Source organism: Myotis brandtii, unplaced genomic scaffold (assembly GCF_000412655.1).
Source record: "Myotis brandtii unplaced genomic scaffold, ASM41265v1 scaffold523, whole genome shotgun sequence".
NCBI classification, from domain to species: Eukaryota; Metazoa; Chordata; class Mammalia; order Chiroptera; family Vespertilionidae; genus Myotis; species Myotis brandtii.
This window is the reverse complement of record NW_005369902.1, coordinates 560,587-582,736: the sequence shown is the minus strand read 5'-3', so window position 1 is coordinate 582,736 and position 22,150 is coordinate 560,587. Positions and strand designations below refer to the sequence as shown.

The following is a 22,150-nucleotide window of genomic DNA, read 5'->3' as shown; positions in this document are numbered from 1 at the left end:
TCTAAAATTTAAAACATACACAAAACTCCAAAATACAGAGTGGGGTAGGAGAGACCCACAACACAACAGAAAAAATATGCAAAACATATAAAAGACAGTCAGAGAAGAAAAAATTTAAATAGTCCTTAAAAACATATATAAAGATATTCAACTTTCCTCATAATAAGAGAGATGCATTTAAATTATACTGAGATACTAATATCTTCATCCACATAAATCCAAAGTTCAACAACAAAGCCTACAGTGAGGCTGTATAGAACTAGACACCCTGACACATTGCTGGTGGGACTGCAAAATGGTATAGTCTAGAGCAGCGGTTCTCAACCTCTGGGTCACGACCCCTTTGGGGGTCGAACGACCCTCTCACAGGGGTCGCCTAAGACCATCCTGCATATCAGATATTTACATTATGATTCATAACAGTAGCAAAATTACAGTTATGAAGTAGCAACGAAAATAATTTTATGGTTGGGTCACAACATGAGGAACTGTATTTAAAGGGCCAGAAGGTTGAGAACCACTGGTCTAGAGAGAGGAATTTAGTAATAACCAGAAAAATTCCAAATGCATTTACCCTTTTATAGAGCAATCCCACTTCTAGAAATCTTTTTGCAAAGATTCATTAGGCAAAATATAAACATACTTAGGTGCAAGGGTATTCACTGTGGCATTATTTGTAATAGCAAAACCCAAATGCCCATCAATAGGGGCTTGGTTGAATAAACCATGGTTTACTCCCAAAGGCAGTATGATAATATAAATAAGAAAGATCCCTATGTATTGATATGGAGTGATCTTCCAGATATATTATTTAAAAAACAACAAGATGTGCAACAATATATTTAGTATGCAACCAATTATATAAGGGGATAAGAACATATAATACATATTTTTGTATGTTTGCAAAAAGAAATACTGATAAGAAACAACCAAAAATAGTCACCAACAGGAGGAGGAAGAGAATGGGGTGGATGGGATACAGAAGCAAGAGTTCTCTGAATATACCTTGTTGTATAGTTTTGACTTAGCTAACCCTAAAAGTTGATAGCTAACTGGAAACAAATGAACCTAACTATGTAAAGTTTATATAAAAATATAGAGAAAACAATTATTTCACGTTGCATTAGAATACAGAATTGACTGTACATCCTTGGTGAAATATGTTCTAAGAACAAATAGAGCTGCAAAGAAATCTTAAACTTTATTCAGTAGTTTGTAATCTAATTGTCTGCAGCAATACTAGTATTGTTTTGAAACTATTATAGGATGATACAAATAAGTGATTTCGTTAATGCTGTTAGGAACCATTTATAGGAAATATGGGGGGATAGAGAAACAAATTAAATCTTCACAAGGAAGCAAACAGATAAATCCAGAGGAAGGACTTTCTAGAAAACAAATCACTGAGTTTGGGCAACATGGAGAGAAAAGGGGTAAGGAGGTGGGAGAGGGACTGATCCATTTGGATTTTGACCTGATAATTTCTACCTTGTCAGTTCTTCCATGCTTTTAAAATACTTTATTCAGTACTCTTAGCTGTTTTTAGCGGGAAATTCAGTCTGAAGAGCCAACTATATTACCAAAAGTAGAGAATATAGTATTTTTAGTTTCAAATAAGCACAAGTGTTAACAAGAAATACAGATAAAATGATTGGCTTTCCAAACTGTTGATTAACATAGGATAGTTGTTCCCTGGCAGGTAATTTGTTATGCTTTTTAAAATGTTGGCGTAATCTATTTTAGGACAGTGTGTTTCACAAAAGAATATGTAAATGAATTTACTACTTAGTCTAGAATACAATAGTTGCCTAAATAGCTGTAATTCTGGACTTCACAGACTTATGAAAATGTAATGTGTCTGAATAATACCTAAAATAAGTTGTAAAAAACTCTTAAGCCAGAAAAAATTATTTTTGGAGTAACAGTAATATACTATTTTATTTCATAAGAATTTCTAAAACCATAAGATAAGGACAGTTTGATACAATTAAAATACATTAAAATGTTCCCCCTTTTTCTTTTTGAGAATTTCATAATAATTTTTGAATAAGAAGAAACAACTTGGTATGTCCCCAAACTTAGAAATAAAAAACACTGTCACTATTATTGGAATTTTTAAATTATATGTAGCAGAATCTAATCTTAATACATCCTAAACCCAAATTCATTTGAATCCATTAGTTAATGAAATAATATGCTCTTTCTTTCAAACTTAGGTACTGGTAAGTATAATGGAACTGGGTAACTCTACTTTGATATGAGACTTCCTAAAATTAAAAGAAGAGGTTTAAGTGTTTGGTAAGTTGACCCTCAGCCACATCCCTTGAAGTGTAACAGAGTATGAACTGAAACAGAAGAAACTTAAATGTCAAAACATTTCCTATTTCCACAACAATATTGCTGAATGGAGTATTTTTAACATTTTTAAATCATAAGATTGATGACTGGTTTCTGAAATCCATAGAAAAAAATCTTAAGAGTCCAAGAATGAATCCTCAAAGTGAAGTGGGAATAAAGTACCTAATCAATAATAAACTTCTAACACTGCAGACTTTTAAAATGTAGATACTTTTCGAGGAACATTAACTTTATATACAAAAGGTGACTCCTAGATTATAGTTAGCTTCCTAAGAAAATAAATTTCAAATTTTAATACTAATTCTAATTGGGGTAAAATAATGGCAAATGTAATTTAGAGAAAAGCAGAGGATTTAGTAACTAGGCATAAAGAGATTTTCCTTAAATGTAATATGCTAATAATTGCTGGTTTTTAAATGGTAACAATTTGTAATGAATATGCCATTACCTATATTGGCTTTCTTTTCTAAGGTAAACTGACTACTCTGGAAATTACACAAGTTTTAACAGATTATGCAATCAGTCCACTAAAGAGTGGAGCAGAAGCTATCATAAATCTGGTCTCATTTTATTAAACTCATGACCAAAAGTTTTCCTTTTTACATTATTTCACATAATTTTAAAAGTATAAATTGCTTTCTCAGAAGATAAAATGTAAAACAGTTTGAAGAAATCACCTGAAATTGATGCCGTTGTTTTTAAAACATAAAATCAGATAGATGGTCATTCATATAGTATCAAAGATGTCTCTGGAGAAAACAATACTTATAGCCACTCACTAAGCAGTTTCATTAAAAAAAAAAAAAAAAAGGAACCCTTAACCCTAAGGTCATAAAATAAGACATATTTATTTTACCACATGAACTGATAATTAAAAGCATAAGATGCTCATTAAAAAATGTAGCCTTGCTTGTGTGTAGCCTGGGAAAATGATCCTTTATATCAGAAAGATAAAGACAAAATAATCATATTTAAGTATTTCTTACTTCCCCAAAGGAAGATGAACATTTAAGTGGCTGATAAATTTGAAAAGCTGATTATACATAATAACCATCATGTTGGGGGAATACAGAAAAATAAAGCAGTTTGTATTGTTATTTTAAACAGTGACACACATAAAAAGGTAGGAGTTAAAAATAGTTAAACTAATATCGTAGAAAACCATCCACGAGGAAGGTCAAAATCATTTTCAACATGTAAAAAGAATGAAGAGTAGAGGCATTAAGAAGAACCACAAATTCTTCATGAGGCAAATGTTAAAATGTGGAACTTAAGCTCAGACAAATACCCAGGAATGAGTAAGGGCCAGGTCTAATGTGCCCGAGGCATTTCATCCTATAGCAAATCTAAACTATATAGATATGCTTAATGCTATAAATTTAGGGGAAAAACGTGTGTTTTTTTGTCCATTTTGTAGCGTGTGCACCTCTTGCAATAAATTTGAGTCAGCACCAATGACAGCTCTGCAGTCCTCCTATGTGGTACTGATCAGGTGGTTGCAGAGCTCCAGCTCACAGCAACACAATGCAGCTGAGCAGGCAAGCACAGCCCACAGCCAGAAGCGGTTCCTACTCTCCAGAACAAGGCGACCTTTAAGCTTAAGTTTCCCGGAGAAAAATGAGATGCTGATGCTGAAGACGACACTATGGTAAGATGTTATTTAAATCAGTAAAAAATGGACCTCGGAGTTTTTCTTTCTTTTTTTTTTCTTTAAGAAAAAGTCAACCTTAGGATTGAATATATATTCAATAGTAAGTGCATGCATCAGAAATTTGCTGCAGTGTTAGTGGAGGAATTTCTTGTCAATATTCATTCACTTTGTAAATATACACTGTTTTCTTTTAGAATCGGCACTGAGATATACAGAAAAAAAAAATCACTTTATAAAATGTGAGGTTTGAAAGTATGGTGTTGGTTTGGATTTTGCAAGTGCCTTAAAATGCTTTGCGAGGATATATTTATCCTAAAAACACAAAGATAAATCTCTAAGTATTGCTCTAATATCTAAATAAAATTTCACCCTACACACACTCATTGACTATTACGTTACTGCAGAGATTGAAAAAAAGAGACACGACAGCCATTTTCCCCCTTCTGAATAAAAAGAATATTTTCAAAAACAGTAATTGCTTAAGATTCTGACTCTTTATTTGTAGAGAATGCTATTTTATAATATTAAGGCTCTGGAAAGATAAATAAGAAAAGAAGGGAAAAAATAAAAGAGAAAATGCAGGGAGAGTAGGGAGAGACATTCTCTGCACATAGCCTCAATTGAAGGATTAAGCATTTGGACTATAAATGAAGGGAATCTTTGTTAGTTTAATCACTGGAACAATTATAAAAGGACTCAACAACAACGAGGTTTATTGAAAATTTTGCCTAATGCTAACGGACCCATGCAGATGCCTAATTGTATTTGCATATTAAAAGAAGGGTGTATCTGTTTGTTTCTAGGCTTTGATGGAATATCAGATACTGAAAATGTCTCCCAGCCTGTTCATCCTTCTGTTTCTCACACCGGGTATTTTATGCATTTGTCCTCTCCAATGTATATGCACAGAAAGGCACAGGCATGTGGACTGTTCAGGCAGAAACTTGAGTACATTACCTTCTGGACTGCAAGAGAATATTATCCATTTAAATCTGTCTTATAACCACTTTACTGATCTGCATAACCAGTTAACCCAATACACCAATCTGAGGACCCTGGACATTTCAAACAACAGGCTTGAAAGCCTCCCTGCTCAGTTACCTCGGTCCCTCTGGAATATGTCTGCTGCTAACAACAACATTAAACTGCTTGACAAATCTGATACTGCCTATCAGTGGAACCTTAAATACCTGGATGTTTCTAAGAATATGCTGGAAAAGGTTGTCCTCATTAAAAATACACTAAGAAGTCTTGAGGTTCTCAACCTGAGTAGTAACAAACTTTGGACAGTTCCAACCAACATGCCCTCAAAACTACATATGGTGGACCTATCTAACAATTCCTTGACACAAATCCTCCCGGGAACATTAATAAGCCTGACAAACCTCACACATCTTTACCTGCACAACAACAAATTCACATTCATTCCAGATCAAGCTTTTGACAAACTCTTTCAGTTGCAAGAGATAACCCTTTATAATAACAGGTGGTCATGTGACCACAAGCAAAACATTACCTACTTACTGAAGTGGATGATACAAACAAAAGCCCATGTGATAGGAACCCCCTGTTCTAGCCAAATATCATCTCTGCAGGAACATAACATATACCCCACACCCTCTGGATTTACCTCAAGCTTGTTCACTGTAAGTGGCATGCAGACAGTGGACACCATTAACTCTCTGAGTATAGTAACTCAATCCAAAGTGACCAAAATACCCAAACAATATCGAGCAAAGGAAACAACATTTGGCGCCACTCTAAGCAAAGACACCACCTTGACTAGCACTGACAAGGCTTTTGTGCCCTATCCAGAAGACACATCCACAGAAATGACCGATTCACATGAAGCAGCAGCTGCAACTCTAACTATTCATCTCCAAGATGGAATGGTTACAAACACAAGCCTCACTAGCTCAACAAAATCATCCCCAACACCCATGACCCTAAGTATTACTAGTGGCATGCCAAATAATTTCTCAGAAATGCCTCAACAAAGCACAACCCTTAACTTACGGAGGGAAGAGACCACCACAAATGTAAAGACTCGCTTACCTTCTGCGGCAAGTGCTTGGAAAGTAAATGCTTCGTTTCTCTTAATGCTCAATGCTGCGGTCATGCTGGCCATCTGAGGGTCTGCATTTTCTGAAACTAATGAAAGAACTCCTCCCTGATGTATAGTTGGGAAAATATGCCCCTATCTAGCCAGTGATTCAAGCTATATTAAATATTCAAGAAAGCCAGTGTTACCCTTCTGACTCTGATGTAAATGAAATAACTTGTCTTAAATAAAAGAAGTGCACAATGTCTTGGTACTTGCTGCTATTTTACTGTCTTAAGTAAAACTAATGCATTTCTTTTTTTAACAAAATATTTTCTTTTTAAGGCTTCAATTTATTGCACAAAATATAAAGCATCTAAACTTTAATATGTATTTTATGTATGTTTACACTGTCAAACATGTGGAGGGGGAGGGAAATAAATGGTCTCTATGCTCATAACTGTGTCATTTGGCTTCCTAGTCACACCAACTTAATCTACATGGTTGACTGTAAATGACCTAATCATTTTTGTCCCAGGTACAGGACCCTGGTAAAGTCTTTGCAGTAAATGAAATGTTGGAGGTATCCAAGGATTTTGCAAGTAAAGTAAAACTGTGGTTGCTACCCCATGAATGATTATGCCACATCATTCTTTTACACACAGGCCATAATTGTTTTAAATCTAAATGATGTCCTGCTTCTAAGGAACTCTTGGCTACTTTACAGATTATATAATGGACAAAAGCTCTTCAAAAAGCTAGAAGACACTAGGCTTTGCATTTTAATAAGGACAGTTTAATGGTTTTGCCTTTTGCACTTAAGCAAAGTATTAAAACACAATAAAAAATTGAGGTTTAAAGTCATGAAAAGAAACAGTTTTACTGTATATTTAATAAACCATTTATTCATGGAAATTTAAATATTTACAAAAGTAAAAGTCTTCATATGTGGGAGAGGAAAATTTATTTTTTGCACATTAGAAATTAGAAATTGACTTACCTAAATTAAAAATAAGATTAGTGTCAGGATAAAGCCATGGGGGTCTAACAACCATGGGCAGTACTAAGGGAGGGAGGGAAAGGAAAGGAGAAAGGGAAAAAGGATGGGGTTCATTTGGTGCTGCAACCAGATGATGAACCCAATAAAACAGACAACAGGACTACTGGGCATGAAACAAATCTTAACACTCCAAATCAAATTGCACTGGGACCCCCAACTCCCACTAGAAGAAAATCAATAATTTTCTACAAATATAAAAGTAAGCCACCCTTTGAATTAGAGACAAACCTTAAGTAATAGCCAAGAGTCAGAAAAAGAAGCCCTGAAACAAGGCTAGATTAAAATGCGAGACAGCATAACTGAAGTGGGTAAGCCACAAACGAGGTATTTAATTTGGGAGACATAAGGAAGAATCTATTTCAAGCATTCCTAGTTGGGAAAAGTACAGAAAGAAATATTTATACTCCTTCCCAAGAAATTTTAAAATTAAGATAGAATTGTTTCCAGGGTTGGGAACATTTCTATTGAGACAGAGAACAGACAGACGACACACACACACACACACACACACACACACACACACACCAACAACAACAATCTTCTAATGTGTTCTTTTCTCTCTCTTTTTAAGCATCGGGCTTACGGAAAAATCACTGTTAAGCTTCAATACAGCAATTCCTCTTCTATGTTGACTAGTACGGTGTCACTTGAACATTTTTCTGCCCCAGCAAACCTAATTGGCTCACTATGTCAGGGAATTTCACCATGAAGAAAATGGGTTATTTGAAATAATCCCTAAATGGTTTTAAAATGCGTTACTTTTCCAAATGGGTAAGCTGTTCCCACTTCCTCCCAATCACTGATCTAGTATCTTCACCATTGCTGAGAGAGGCTAACTGCTTAGATAGTTTCTACTCTGTCACACACTACCATCTTCTAAAAAAAACTCATATTTCACAAAAGGTTTCTCAGAGTTAATGTCTTTCACTCTAAAGGTACCAAAAATTAAATGTTGTCATATAAATATTTAGAAATATCTTAGAAATATAGGGGAAGTAAAATTATGAATTACATCTTTTATCAGCAACCTATGGATTCCAATAACATTACTGACAGACATGCAGATGGAAAACTCAGGACATTTACAAGTGCAACGTATGTCAACTACACAGACTTTAGTCCTTAGAAGCATTATCTAGCCTTACAGTAATTAGATAATACTTCCTTTTAAGGAAATTATGGCCTTATTAATGGAGGTGGGCTCATTATTTGCCACCAGGACAAGAACATTACTGGGCTCCATACGCATTTCAAAATGCATTAGTTCTCAGCACCTAACTCTCAAGCTCATAAGCTATACATTCAGCCCTGGCCGGTGTGGCTCAGTTGGTTGGAGCATTGTCCCGTACACCAAAAGGTTGTGGGTTCAATCCCTGGTTGGGGGAGGCAACCTACAGATGTTTATCTGTCACAGCGAAGTTTCTCTCTCTCTCTCTTTCTCTCAAGTCAATACATACATATCCTTGGGTAAGGATTAAAAAGAAAAAGACAGACATCCATCCATCCAACCCTTAAAGCTTCTATTTTACAAGGAACTTATTTATCACCGGTCAAGAGGATTCAAATAATACAAACACAAAAGCAAATACATAAGGGATAAAGTAGTGGTGAATAAGGTGTGCGCTGGTGTCAAAGGTTCTAGGCCTAAATCCTACCTCTGCCACTAGAACCTTGGACAAGTTAACACTGCTCTACATCAGAGCTCACTTAGCCTTACTTAAATGGTCACAAATATGCGCTACTCAATAATCTTCCATAACAATGCTCCGAAGCAATATAAATTCCTTTAACAAACACCAAAAATGTCAGACAAAAGTCAACCTAAAATCTGTTATAAGATTATTACTTTTGAAGTACATTTTAAGAACTATCATGTAAATACCAAGTATTTACAAACATAATGCTTAAAAATAAAAAATTATATTTCTATTAAAATTAGAATCAAGCACCAATATCCATTATAATCAATCTTTTTAATGTTATTTGGGAAATTCCAGAAACAGAAAGAACAGATAAAATTACAGAAAAATAAGAAACAAAATGATTATTATTAACAGAGGAAGTAATTGTCTATCTAAAGCAGGGGTGGGGAATGTCCGGCCCGTGGGCCAGATCATTTGGTCTGGCTCTGCCAAGGCATTAGGGGTGAGTTAATTAAATGTTTGACCAAACAGAGCAGGCTAATTTTTAAGTTGATAATTTTGTATGGCCAGCAAATGATGTTATAAATACCAAATGGTCCTTGGCAGGAAAAAGGCTTCCCACCCCTGAAAAGGATTCCTCAGGAATGTCTTCAGAAGAATAACTTTAAATAAGTAACAAAATAAATATGAAACATTAAAGGTTTTCTCATGTGCTCGCAACAAATAATTAGAAAATTGCAGGGAAAAAATACCATTCATGACAGAAACAATACATCAAAATAAATATAACATTCACACGAAATGTGTAGGGCCTAATGGGAAAAAGGTAAAACACAGTAATGAGAGGTGCAAACTTGACAGAGATGATAAACAGAAGTCTCTTCATTCGTTTATTTTTTCACTCAATAAATATTTATTCAGCACCTGGAACGCACCAGGCACCAAGGCTAAGTACAGGAGGTATACCTTAACTCACAGTGTAAAGTTGTGATTATTTCCAGTATAATTAAGACAACTCTGACAAACATTCTTATGGGATTCTTTTGGGAACATAACATGAAACACATTCATCTGGGAAAATAAACAGGCAGGAATAGAAAAAGGAAGAAATAGTAAAGGTACCTTAGCCTTTCTTGAGAGGAAACATATTAGCTATAAAAATTAAAGACAGAATGGTAGTGGCATAAAAACAGAAAGAAAGATAACCCAATATAGAATTCTCTCATTTCCTCATAGGATTGCTGTGAGGAAAAATGAGATAATACATGTAAAGTGCTCAGTGTTACACAACATTACTTAACACAAGACAAGCTCTGAAACACTGTTAACTTTAGAAGGGAAAAAAAAAATCACAAATCAAAGAGGAAGGGAAAGATTCAATAAACAATGCTGGGAATATTGGAAAAAGTCCAATTTCACACTCACTTCATGTGCTATGCCTATACAGCAAACCAAAAAAGGTAACATTAGGCCATAGCTGGTTTGGCTCAGTGGGCAGAACATCAGCCCGCCCACTGAAGGGTCCTGGGTTCGATTCCGGTCAAGGGCATGTACCTTGGTTGCAGGTTGCATCCCGGTCCAGGCGTGTGGGGGAGGCAGCCAATTGATTTGTCTCTCTCACATCGATGTTCCTCTCTCTGTGTCTCTCCCATACCCCCTCTCTCTAAAAAACAATGGAAAAATATCCTCGGGTAAGGATTAAAAACAACAACAACAAAAATGCTTTCTTTGCCCAGCTGGCATGGTTCAGTGGTTGAACATCGATCCATGAACCAGGAGGTCACCATTTCGATTCCCGGGTTGCAGGTTTGATCCCCAGTGTGGGGCGTGCTGGAGCATGGGGCAGCCAACTGATGTTTCTATCTCTCTCTCCCTTTCTCTTCCTCTCTGAAATCAATAAAAATATATTTTAAAAAAATAAAAATATAGCATTCAAAAAGGAAGGCTTAAAAAAACAAAAGAATTTAAAAATATTTCTAAATCTCTGGGTGGTTTTTTTTTCTTAAAATTAGAATAAGAAAAAAATCAGAAAGAAATCATCAATAGATTTGTCTATATACAAAACCCTCAAATTTCTTTATGCTGAAACAATGAGCCTGATAAAAATATTCAAAGAAAATAAAGGAGATTGTTAATCAAAGCTCATAAAAATAAGACAAATATTTAGATTCCCAATGGATAAGTGGGCAAAGGACACAAACAGTATATTTAAAAGATAGGAAGCATGGTGCTTGATAAATATATGGGAATATAGCCAACACATAATAATTGAGAAACAGAAATAAAATGTGGTACCATTCTCATGATTAAATCAGCAAGCAATTTTAAAAAATGTAATAAAAATCAATGCTGGGGAAGACCTAAGGAGTGGCCACATCACATATTATTAGTACAACTCTTTTGGATAGCAGTTGGCAAGTGTGATGAGAAAACAGCTCCTCCGAGTTGCTGCCTAGGCATCTGTGAAAGTCTTGTATATACGCAGTCTGGACATTTAAGTAAGGACTGAGTTCCGAATTCCCACCATAAGTTCCCACTTTGCTTTTCCTGACACAGCTTTTAAAATAAACACTTAGGGATGAGTTTTCAAAAAGTTAGTGATCACTACCCCAACCAACTTATAAGTGCCTGCCAACCTGCCCACTCTCGTGACCTGAGATGGAGAACTGCTCTTCATCCGGCTGATTGTGCCCTCCCCACCCCATGTTTCTAATATTTGTAACTAATAAATTTTGTGACTTAATGGAGGGTGGAGGGGGTTAATGGGGGAAAAAGGAGGGGGACATCTGTAATACTTTCAACATAAAGATAAATTAAAAAGCAAAGCAAAAATAAATTTTGTGACTTTATTTCCTCTGTATGAGTGTATTGAAACTGAGCCTCAAATAAAAAATACCCAGGATGTTCACTTCCCCAAGGTGGGAACTGGGATGCTGAGGGAGCTACCTGCGTGGGTGTCTTGTGCCTCCTCATTCAGCAGTTCATAATCTGAATATTCTTAACTTAATACACCAGCTAATTGGGGCAACACAACAATGATTAAATACCTGAAAAAATTTAACCTTTAATGTAGTAAATTCTATGTAAATCACAGCATTCTTTCTAATAGCAAGGAAAAAGGAAACAATGCTAAATATCCACCATTAGGAAATTGGTTAAGTAAATGATGATCTACTTGACAAAAATATTGTGTGTCCAATAAAAATATTTATGAAGAGTTTCTTTTAAAGTTTGAAATGTGGAAAATGCAAATACTATAAAGATTAAGCAAAAAATATAGGATATAAACATACATCTTTATAGAACTATGTATAAAAACAACAAAAAAGAGAAATATACCAAAATGCTAATACTGTGTACCAACTATTTTATTAACTGCTTTGTCCTTGAAAAATGTAAGAGATCTAAGAAAAGAATTATTGGAACATCTGTCCAAGGGATTTAAGGCTGAGTAGGAGAATAAGAAAACGAGAAGACGCAGAATGAATTGTAAATAGGTAGGTAGTCAGTCAATACACTAGAGCAGCGGTTCTCAACCTGTGGGTCGCGACCCCTTTGGGAGTCGAACGACCCTTTCACAGGGGTCGCCTAAGACCATTGGAAAACACATATATAATTACATATTGTTTTGGTGATTAATCACTATGCTTTAATTATGTTCAATTTGTAACAATGAAAATACATCCTGCATATCAGATATTTACATTACGATTCATAACAGTAGCAAAATTACAGTAATGAAGTAGCAACAAAAATAATTTTATGGTTGGGGGTCACCACAACATGAGGAACTGTATTAAAGGATCGCAGCATTAGAAAGGTTGAGAACCACTGACCTAGACATTTCACTTCTAGATATTTACTCCAAGGGAATGAAGTCATAGGTCCACACAAAGGCTTGTGTGTGAACACACAATACAGCCATACACCACTACCACTAGAGCAGTGATGGCGAACCTTTTGAGCTCGGCGTGTCAGCATTTTGAAAAACCCTAACTTAACTCTGGTGCTGTGTCACATATAGAAATTTTTTGATATTTGCAACCATAGTAAAACAAAGATTTATATTTTTGATATTTTATATATTTAAATGCCATTTAACAAAGAAAAATCAACCAAAAAAATGAGTTCGCGTGTCACCTCTGATACGCGTGTCATAGGTTCGCCATCACTGCACTAGAGGGTCTCATGAAGTAACACATAGAAAAGCACTAGCAGAATTCTTGGAAGCACATCTATAATGGATTAGCTTACTTTAGCTCTACCTGCTCACTGCTGTCAGGACTATTCCCCATCTAACCAGACAAGCTCTGTGCGTGCGCTCGCTCTCTCTCTCTCTCTCTCTCAAAAAAACCAAAAAAAAAACCAAAAAAAAAAAACTTCAATAATTTCCCATGTCTCAGAATAAAATCTAAATTCTTAATATGGCTTACTGCTTCCTTTTACAGTATCATCTTAAAATTTCTTGCTTTCTCACTGTTTATTTTAAACTAAATGTCTTTTTTGCCCTTCTAACCTACTTCTCTTGCCATCAGGCTTTCATAGATGATGCATGTCCTCTTTGGTTCACTCCCTTCTCCATTCTTCCCCTGAAAAACCCTTATTCATCCTTTTTTAAAAAAAATGTTTTTATTGATTTTAGAGGGAAAGAGAGAGAAGAAACATAATGTGAGAAACACCAATCAGATGCCTCCCTACTGGGGATCAAGCCCACAACCTGGGCATGTGACCCAACCAGGAATCTAAGAGGCAACCCTTTGGTGCATGGAAGAACACTCAACCAACTGAGCCGTACCAGCCAGGGCCTCATTCATCATTTTGATTTTAGTTTAAATATCTCTTTCTCCTAGGAGTTTAGTTTTTTTGACCATTTTGATCTGAATTTATAAACAAAAGAATGAATTAATACAGATCAAAGATGTGTCTGGTGGGCTAACAATGACCTCTTTAAGACAGACTAAGTCAAACCTCCAAGACTTATTCTAGAGTCTACATTTCTTCCATTATTTCAAAATCATAGCTTCACAGTCCAGAGAAAACAGAGATCAAAGAAAAGTTAAGAATGAAAGAGGATTTGGTTAGGCTGGTACTTGTCATCTAAGAAATTAGGTCTGGGCAGTGGGGAGTTACCTTTGGAACAGTTTTCAGAGAAAGGTTAATTCTGATATTGTGAACAATTTAGTACAAGTAGATTGTTCAGGAGAATGACTCAGAGAAACAGAAACAAATGCCACCTCAATATGTCAATAATGTGTTAAGCAGATTAGTTTGCTTCACACTTTGAAAAACTGTGGTATAACGTGAGGTTTTTAAGTAGCTCAACTTTTAAGAAATGCCATTTGGTTGAGCAGCCCCAACTCTGTTAAACATGTTTAGGAACCAGTTGACACATACTCAACACACCCATTTATCTCTTCTATAAACTGTGGCCTGATACTCTGAATTTGTTGGAAATTATTGATAAGCTCAAAGCAGAAATTAAACGTACACATACGCAATAAAAACAGCAGAACTGCATAGTTCTTTTCAGATAAAAAAAATTCTAAAGCACATTGTGGTTTAACACAAAGAGCATGAGGTAAGGTTTTGTCACCTGTGTTATTATCTTGGGCAAGTAATTAAATGTGTCCTCTGGTAAAAATCTACATAGTTTAGAACAAGTGTTCCATATGGGTAATTTTAAAGAATAGATTACAACATGTATATATTTCAGCACTTTGTAGGTTCTGCATAAAAATTGTAAATGTTACTACTATCCCTTGTTTAAGAGATGCTTGGGTAATTAACAAGATCAGAAATAAAAATGACTGAACCCAAATTGGTACATAATTCCCATGTATTTGCCCTCTTTTAGTCATACTTAAAATAGCTAGTTATTGACTCATCCCATGGGAAATATAATTTATCAGTAAAAAATTAGATATCTGAATATTTCACATGGGTATCTCAAAGTCAAGTATCAGATAAATCTGAGGAAATACTCAATACCGGGAAATGTGGTTTTTCACTTTGTGTTATTTTGTTGCCCATAGTCACAGTTCAAACAAACTGAACACTCGGGAAGGCTGCGGGAGTTCAAATGCCTGTCAAATGCTTGCCTCAAGCCTCAACAGAAAATAAACTAAGATGTAATGGCTTTTCATTGAGACAGAAAAAAACAAAACAAAACACACGGCATCAGTATGGGAAAACAAGGACGCTATGCACCACAATAACCACTGGGAAGGCTTTTGTTTGCCAACCAAAGCCTCAGCAACCATTACTGCATCTGAGACACATAGAGTTTAAGAGTAACTGGCAGACGGCCACATCCATTTCTCAGTTCTATTACTTCACATCAGTAACTGAATTGTATTTCTTCATACCAATGACAAATAATTAAAGAAAGCAAATGAATGTACAAAAATAATTTCATCTAGTTATAGGCTCTAATATTTCCTTATGGTATAGCTTTTCTACAGTGATTACATAAAATCTTTCTTGCTTTAACAAAGTATACTTGGATAAAGTATTATGACTCTCTTGCCCTGACACTAAATTTTTTAAAAAGCTGTAGGATATTAAATATGAACTTAGAGACAAACTGTAAAAGCTAAAGTGTCTTTAAAACATATTAAAATTAACCAAAGGATCGAGGGGTCACCTGGCACTAGTAAAACACCTTCATATATTAACTATGAGTTGACTATAAATCATGGGTCCTTAAACTTTTTAAACAGGGGGCCAGTTCACTGTCCCTCAGACCGTTGGAGGGCCGGACTATAGTTTAAAAAAAAAAAAAAACTATGAACAAATTCCTATGCACACTGCACATATCTTATTTTGAAGTAAAAAAACAAAACGGGAACAAATACAATATTTGTATTTGCATGTGGCCCGTGGGACGTAGTTTGAGGACCCCTGCTATAAATTGATTTTAATCTTAAACATGTGATACATCTAAATTTCTGTATTTTTCTTCAAAGCAGTCATGCTTGACTCATTAAATTCGTATTCCAATGAACATATCATTACTGAAAACATCTTTGGACCCTCCTTTCAAATGTTACTAAGGATCAGTTTTAAGTCACACAAGGAAAAAAAAAACCCACCTCTTTTAAAACAAAAAATAGTATTATTAAACTTGTTTGTCAAAAAAGAATTTATGTGTGCCCTAACCAGTTTGGCTCAGTGGCTATCGTCGGCCTGCAGATTGAAGGGTCCCAAGTTCGATTCTGGTCAAGGGCATGTACCTTGGTTGCAGGCACATCCCCAGTAGGGGGTGTGCAGGAGGCAGCTGATCAATGTTTCTCTCTCATCGATAATTTTAACTCTCTATCTCTCTCCTTTCCTCTCTGTAAAAAATCAATAAAAAATATTTTTTAAAAAAAGAATTTACGTGTAATTTTTCTATCACATTTAAAAATAACATGTTCCATTTGACAGTACTTCCAAAAAGCTATTTCCCTAAAATGTTGTGCTAAATGGCAGCAGGGTTTTAAGTAAGTGCATCACCTCTAACAGTGACTCTTCAGAAGGGAACAATGTTCACTTGGCTGTATTTAATCTTAGATTCTTGTTTTAGAAATTTTTTAATTTGTTTTATGTAATCAAACCTTGTAAGTATATGTCAAGATTATTTCTTTTTAAGGATTATATACCTATCTACTGAAAGGGGTGAACCATAGTTGATTGAAAAACCAACTGTTTTTTTCACAGCAAGAGATGAACTGCAGCCACTGACCTACTACTTGTCAAGCCATAACCACCAGATTATTCACTATGTATCAATCACTAAATCACCTTTGATGAGTAAACCGAAACCTTGTTTCACCTATATCCAAGGCCACTACACTTCTCTAAACCAAGTATCACAGAAAATAAAACCACTCAAGAAATCTTTTGGCTCAATTCAGAACTCCAATTCTAATCACTCTTTTAAATCAAATGTTCTTTCTTTAAACTATAGTCATGTGTGTCTATAATTAAAACTGGTGATTAGTTTTAACACTATCACTAAATGATTACATATATGCAATAATTAAAAGTTAGGTTCATTTATTAAGTGTTCTATAAAATGCCACATCCTCTGCTAGATTCTGTGTGTATCCATTTGAAGACATCTAAGACCTAGGAGCTACAAGTCCAATAAGTAAACAAAAGTTATATTCTGTGCACCTCATGTTCATTGCAGCATTATTTTAAATAGCCAAGACATAGAAACAACCTAAGTGCCCATCAATAGGTGAATGAATAAACAAAATGTGGTATACAACTACACAGAATATTATTCAGCCATAAAAAAGAAAACACTCCTGCCATTTGTGACAATATGGATGGACCTGAGGGCATTATGCGAAGTAAAATAAGTCAATCAGAGGAAGACAAATACTGTATGATTTCACTTATACGTGGAATCTTAAGGAAGGTGGTCCAAAGGTACAAACTTCTAGTTATAACATAAGTAAGTCCTGGGGATGTAACGTATAGTATAGTGACTATAGTTAGTTATACTGTATTGTATACTTGAAAGTTGCTAAGAGAATAAATCTTTAAATCACAAGAAAAAAAGTTTTGTAACTCTATGTAGTGATGGATATTAACTAGACTCTTTGTGGTGATCACTTTGCAATACATACAAATAGTGAATCATTATGTTGTATACCTAAAACTAATATATTGTTATATGTCAATTATATCTAATTTAAAAATTAAAAAAAATATTCTAACATGGTCTTTGTTAAATAGTAGTAAGATTTGCAGGGGCTTAATAAGGAGTTATTTATCAAAAATTGCCTAAAAAGACAGACAAGAACAAATGTTGGGTGGGGAATGTAGAAAATTAGAACTCTCATAGACTGCTAGTGGAAATGTAAAATGATAAAGTGGCTTTGGAAAATAGTTCAGCAGTTTCTGAAAAGATTTAACATCAAGCTACTATATGACCCAGCAATTCTGCTCCTAATAAAATAAAAAAACCTGTCCACACAAAAACTTGTACATGAATGTTCGTAGCAGCATTATTCATAATAGCCAAAAAATGGAAAAATATCCTTGAGTGAGGCTTAACGAAAAACAAACAAAAAAATCAGATTCTAATAAGTACTCTAAAAGCATGAGGTCCTAAAATGACTGATGTGAAGAACAGAAGTAGGGAAGGCTCATATCAAAGGTGCTGCCATCAAGAGTTAGACCCTGAAGGAAGAACAGAATTTTGAATGAGGAAGAAGTACTCTGGGCAGGTGGGGAAGGCTGCACAAAGATATAGAGGTAGAAGGTATTTAAGGGTCTGAATAATGGTGAATGATTTTTGTTTGGGGGCATTTGAGTACTTGAGAGATCAGAACTTTAAGTTTTACTTAATTATCATCAAGAGGCCTGTGTACCTTAAAATCAGTAAGAAAAAGAAGAGAATGAGAAATCCAAAGTTGGAGAGCCATTTGGCTAGGTAATGATGCAATTAACTGAGAAAGAGGTTATGAGAAGAATATATCTAGGTAGAAGAATAGGAAGGGGAAAATGTTGAATTTTAAGTAATTTGAGATTCAGGTGTATAAAGCATCAATAAAGAGTTATCTTTGCATTATCTTAGTACTCTGATTTATAATATCAACTCTGGTTGCTAAGAGGCTTTTAATGTTTACTTCTTAGGTATGATCATGCTAACCTCCAGTTCTATATACGTACCACATAAATAGGATTTGGCTAGCACTGCCTCTATTCCTTTAGGAGGAAAAAAAACCAACAACTCAATAGCAACACAAAACAAGTGAGGAACATGTACTGACCTGTACTTCTGCCATTTATGTAGCAATTTCCTTGTATGTCAATGCCATTGTTCACAGCCTGCAATTTTTAAAGGGTGCCTGCCAATGTGGTAATACAATCCAACTTCCCTGTACGCTAGTTATTAAGGAAAAGGAGTGATCAAAAGATGAAATTCCTTTAAAAAGTATACTTAAAGTGCTTCAATGTTGGTGGTTTAATGTATTAAAACAATCTTTGTAAACTAAGTATGAAAGCATCACTTTCATATGCAATCCTTAAGTTAGTTTTATATGAATAATATTTAACCATTTTTAACAAGTGATGTTGATTATGTACTAGAAATTAAATTACTGGAATGCTATATTCCTACTTCAAAATAACCATAGCCAGAAACTACCCTATAAACACATATACAAGATGCTATAGGGAAAACACAACATAGACATCTATCTCTAATATACTTATTTGATTTTAACTTATGATAATCACAGCAGGCAAAATAGTGTATATTTTTCGAGTTAGAGTCAATCCAGTGAAGAAATTCATAATCTATACATGGATAAGAGAAATAACAAAGTGGCATTCACAGGGTTCTTTAAATAAGCAAGTAATCTTTAGAAAGACTTGATTTGAATTCCTTGATCTCTGCCAAAGTCCATCTGTTTATACCAGTTGTTTAGAAAACACTCAATAGGATATTTCCAAAGAGCAAATGGCAGGTCAAGTTTAGAACATGTGACTTCCTCTCTAATTATATTTAAATAGCACACAGTGAGTAAGAATCAGTCCACAAAGGACACTGAAGAAAGCCTGCATTCTTCATCTTCGAAGAAAAAAACATTGAAAGGTAAAAAATTGCAATTTTCTCAATGACATATTAAAACCAAATGTAACTTTTAACATATATTTCCAAAATTAAAATTTGAGCTTTAAGTTTAAAAGAATAGTTAAATATGCTCAACATGGGTCAGTTGCATTATCTCAACTGTGGCAAGCCATTAGATGCAAATACAGGCTAAAAGGAAATTAGCCTTAATTTAAAAAGGGCTCACTATTAAACTTTTGGTGTATGTCTGTACTATGTCTTCACAGTTTACTTCTAAAATACACTGGTCTAAGACACAGATTCAAGTTCTAGTTCTGGTTATTTTTAGATATGCATCCTCAGAGGATATGCTTTTCTATCTGAGCCCATTTGTAAAATGTAAGGGTTGATTTTGATCACTTCTAAATGAACCAAAATGGTGGCATTTCCCCAGTGATGGGAAGAAGGTTCCTTCATTTTTCTCCACTTTTAACAAAGCTAGTTCTTAAATTTATTTGTGATCCAAGTCTTAGACTAAATTTCTGTACATATTTTTAAACAGGAAAATGATGTTCAAGGTATCACTTATTGGCCTTTGCCTTCTGTCTGTTGGTAACACTTTGGAGACAATAACTACCTCAAGTTCTATGGAAGTCTCGAATTCCATGATGAGTTTGAATTCTGAGGCAACCACAAATTTTCAAATGACCTCAAAATTCAAGAGGAGCCTGAATACTGAGACAGACCCGAATACCAAGACAACTTCAAATTTCCAAATGTCTCTGAATCCCACGATGAGCCCAAATTCTAAGACAAACCTGAATTCCAAGACAACCTCAAAGCCCAAGACAACCTCAAAGCCCATGACAACCTCAAAGCCCAAGACAACTCTGAAAACATCAGTGACCTCAAAGATACCCACCACCATGAAGATGACGACTGTGAAAAGTGGTGGCACCACACTGAATCCAAAGGACAATATTCACTATCTCTTCTATGTACTATTTTTGCTGTTTTGTGTGCAATGAAGCTTAAGTGGACTTGAACTGTCTGCATTCCTATCTCAGTTCTTTATCATCTGCACAGTAGGAAAATCAAATAATTTCAACTTCCTTCTAGGAAATTATCATTATCCTAGCTTAATTTAGTTGTTTGCAAATTTTAATTGTGTAAGCTTAATTATTACTTTAATATAGCTTCCTTCCTTATAAATGCTTTTAAAAAGCACAAAATACCAATGTTTGCAAAACTGAACTGAAAATTAGATCTTTGCATTAAAGGCATAAGAGAAGAAATGATGTTGGTGTTTAACCAAAGTATGCTTCTGTGTGAGAGGAAAGGAGGTAGGGGATGAAAAGTAATGTGTATTGTTCTTAAATTATTTTATTTTTTCAGTGCTCTATGAAACAATACACCTGTGTCACTATATTTCATGAATGTATAATAGTAATATGTTATTACAATAAAAATGATGATTATTCTGCTAATCTTTGTAATGTATTACGTCAGCTGCTCCAATGAAAAGATTCTCTTGCTTTGGGTAAACCTTTGTTTTGTATTTCAAAAGGTCATTTGTAAATCAGATGCCTAGAATTCAGAAATCCTCCTTATAGAAAGATACCTCATAACTATTGGTGAGATTTTCATGCTATTCTACTAACCTCCAAACCTAGTATTGAATTTTAAATGATAATAACCACCCTATTAACAGTGTAGTTTTAAAGGTTTGAAACCCAACTCTGATTCTTTACTAGTTGTGCTACCATGAGTTAAATACATAAACCGGTAGGATTCCCAAACGAACTTCGATAATAAACTGATTACAAATGGATCACTTGGGGTGCCTGTTAAAATATACAGATTAGGCTCTACCTTTGATATTTTCATTTGGCAACCTGAAGTAGGGCCAGGGAAATGTTTGTTTGTTTGAATTCTCCTAGGCATTCTGATAGCTAGGTTTGGGAATGACTAGCAACTGCTCTAAGTTTCAGTTTATATACATGTCAATCACTGTTACTAACAATACCTCAGAAAGTTACTGTAAGGGTTAAATGAAAACTTATATAATATGCATAGTTTGTCTGATGCAGAAAGAGAGCACTCAGTAAATGTTAGCTATTATTATTACTACCACCACCCAAGAAGCAATTGCCAGGCATTTCAGTATTCAAGAGGAAGACTCTTCACTGTAACTTTTAAGCTTTATATTTTTAACTAGAGGCCCAATGCATGAAATTCATCCAAGAGTAGGCCTTCCTTCCCCCGGCTGCTGGCACTGCCTTCCCACTGGCACCCGGGACCCGGGCTTCCCTCCGGCTGTCAGCAGGCACCCGGGACCCTGGCTTCCTTTGCAGCCCCGGCTTCATCCAGAGGGTCGTCCAGAAGGACATCCGGTCTAATTAGCATATTACACTTTTATTATTATAGATTATTCTTACAAAATCTTCCCTTGCAGCCCCGGCTTCATCCAGAAGGACATCTGGTCTAAGTAGCATATTACACTTTTTTTTCTTTCTTTTTTTTTCTGCATATTACACTTTTATTATTATAGATTATTCTTACAAAATAATATGTGCTCTTGGCAACAAGTTTAACAGTACAGAGATATAGAAGGACATCCGGTCTAATTAGCATATTACACTTTTATTATTATAGATTATTCTTACAAAATAATATGTGCTCTTGGCAACAAGTCTAACAGTACAGAGATATGTAACAGAAATATTATAAATGGTTCTCTACCTTCTCCAAACAGACTCCCCTGAGATAATGTGAGCATTATTTAATATTATTGCTCAGTCTATACATATTACACACACACACACACACACACACACACACACAC

General features: G+C 35.0%; 2 protein-coding genes across 2 annotated transcripts in view; one reads left to right on the top strand and one right to left on the bottom strand.

Annotated features, from left to right (window-relative positions):
- The window catches only part of NF1 (neurofibromin 1), a 327,459-nt gene that overhangs the window by 65,118 nt on the left and 240,191 nt on the right, over positions 1-22,150 (bottom strand). The gene's annotated exons all lie outside the window — the stretch shown is intronic.
- OMG (oligodendrocyte myelin glycoprotein) lies at positions 3,784-6,507 on the top strand. The gene is made up of 2 exons (XM_005877604.2): positions 3,784-4,006; positions 4,813-6,507. Exons 1-2 carry the CDS (start codon positions 4,004-4,006, stop codon positions 6,139-6,141), a joined length of 1,332 nt encoding a protein of 443 aa, XP_005877666.1. The 5' UTR covers positions 3,784-4,003; the 3' UTR covers positions 6,142-6,507.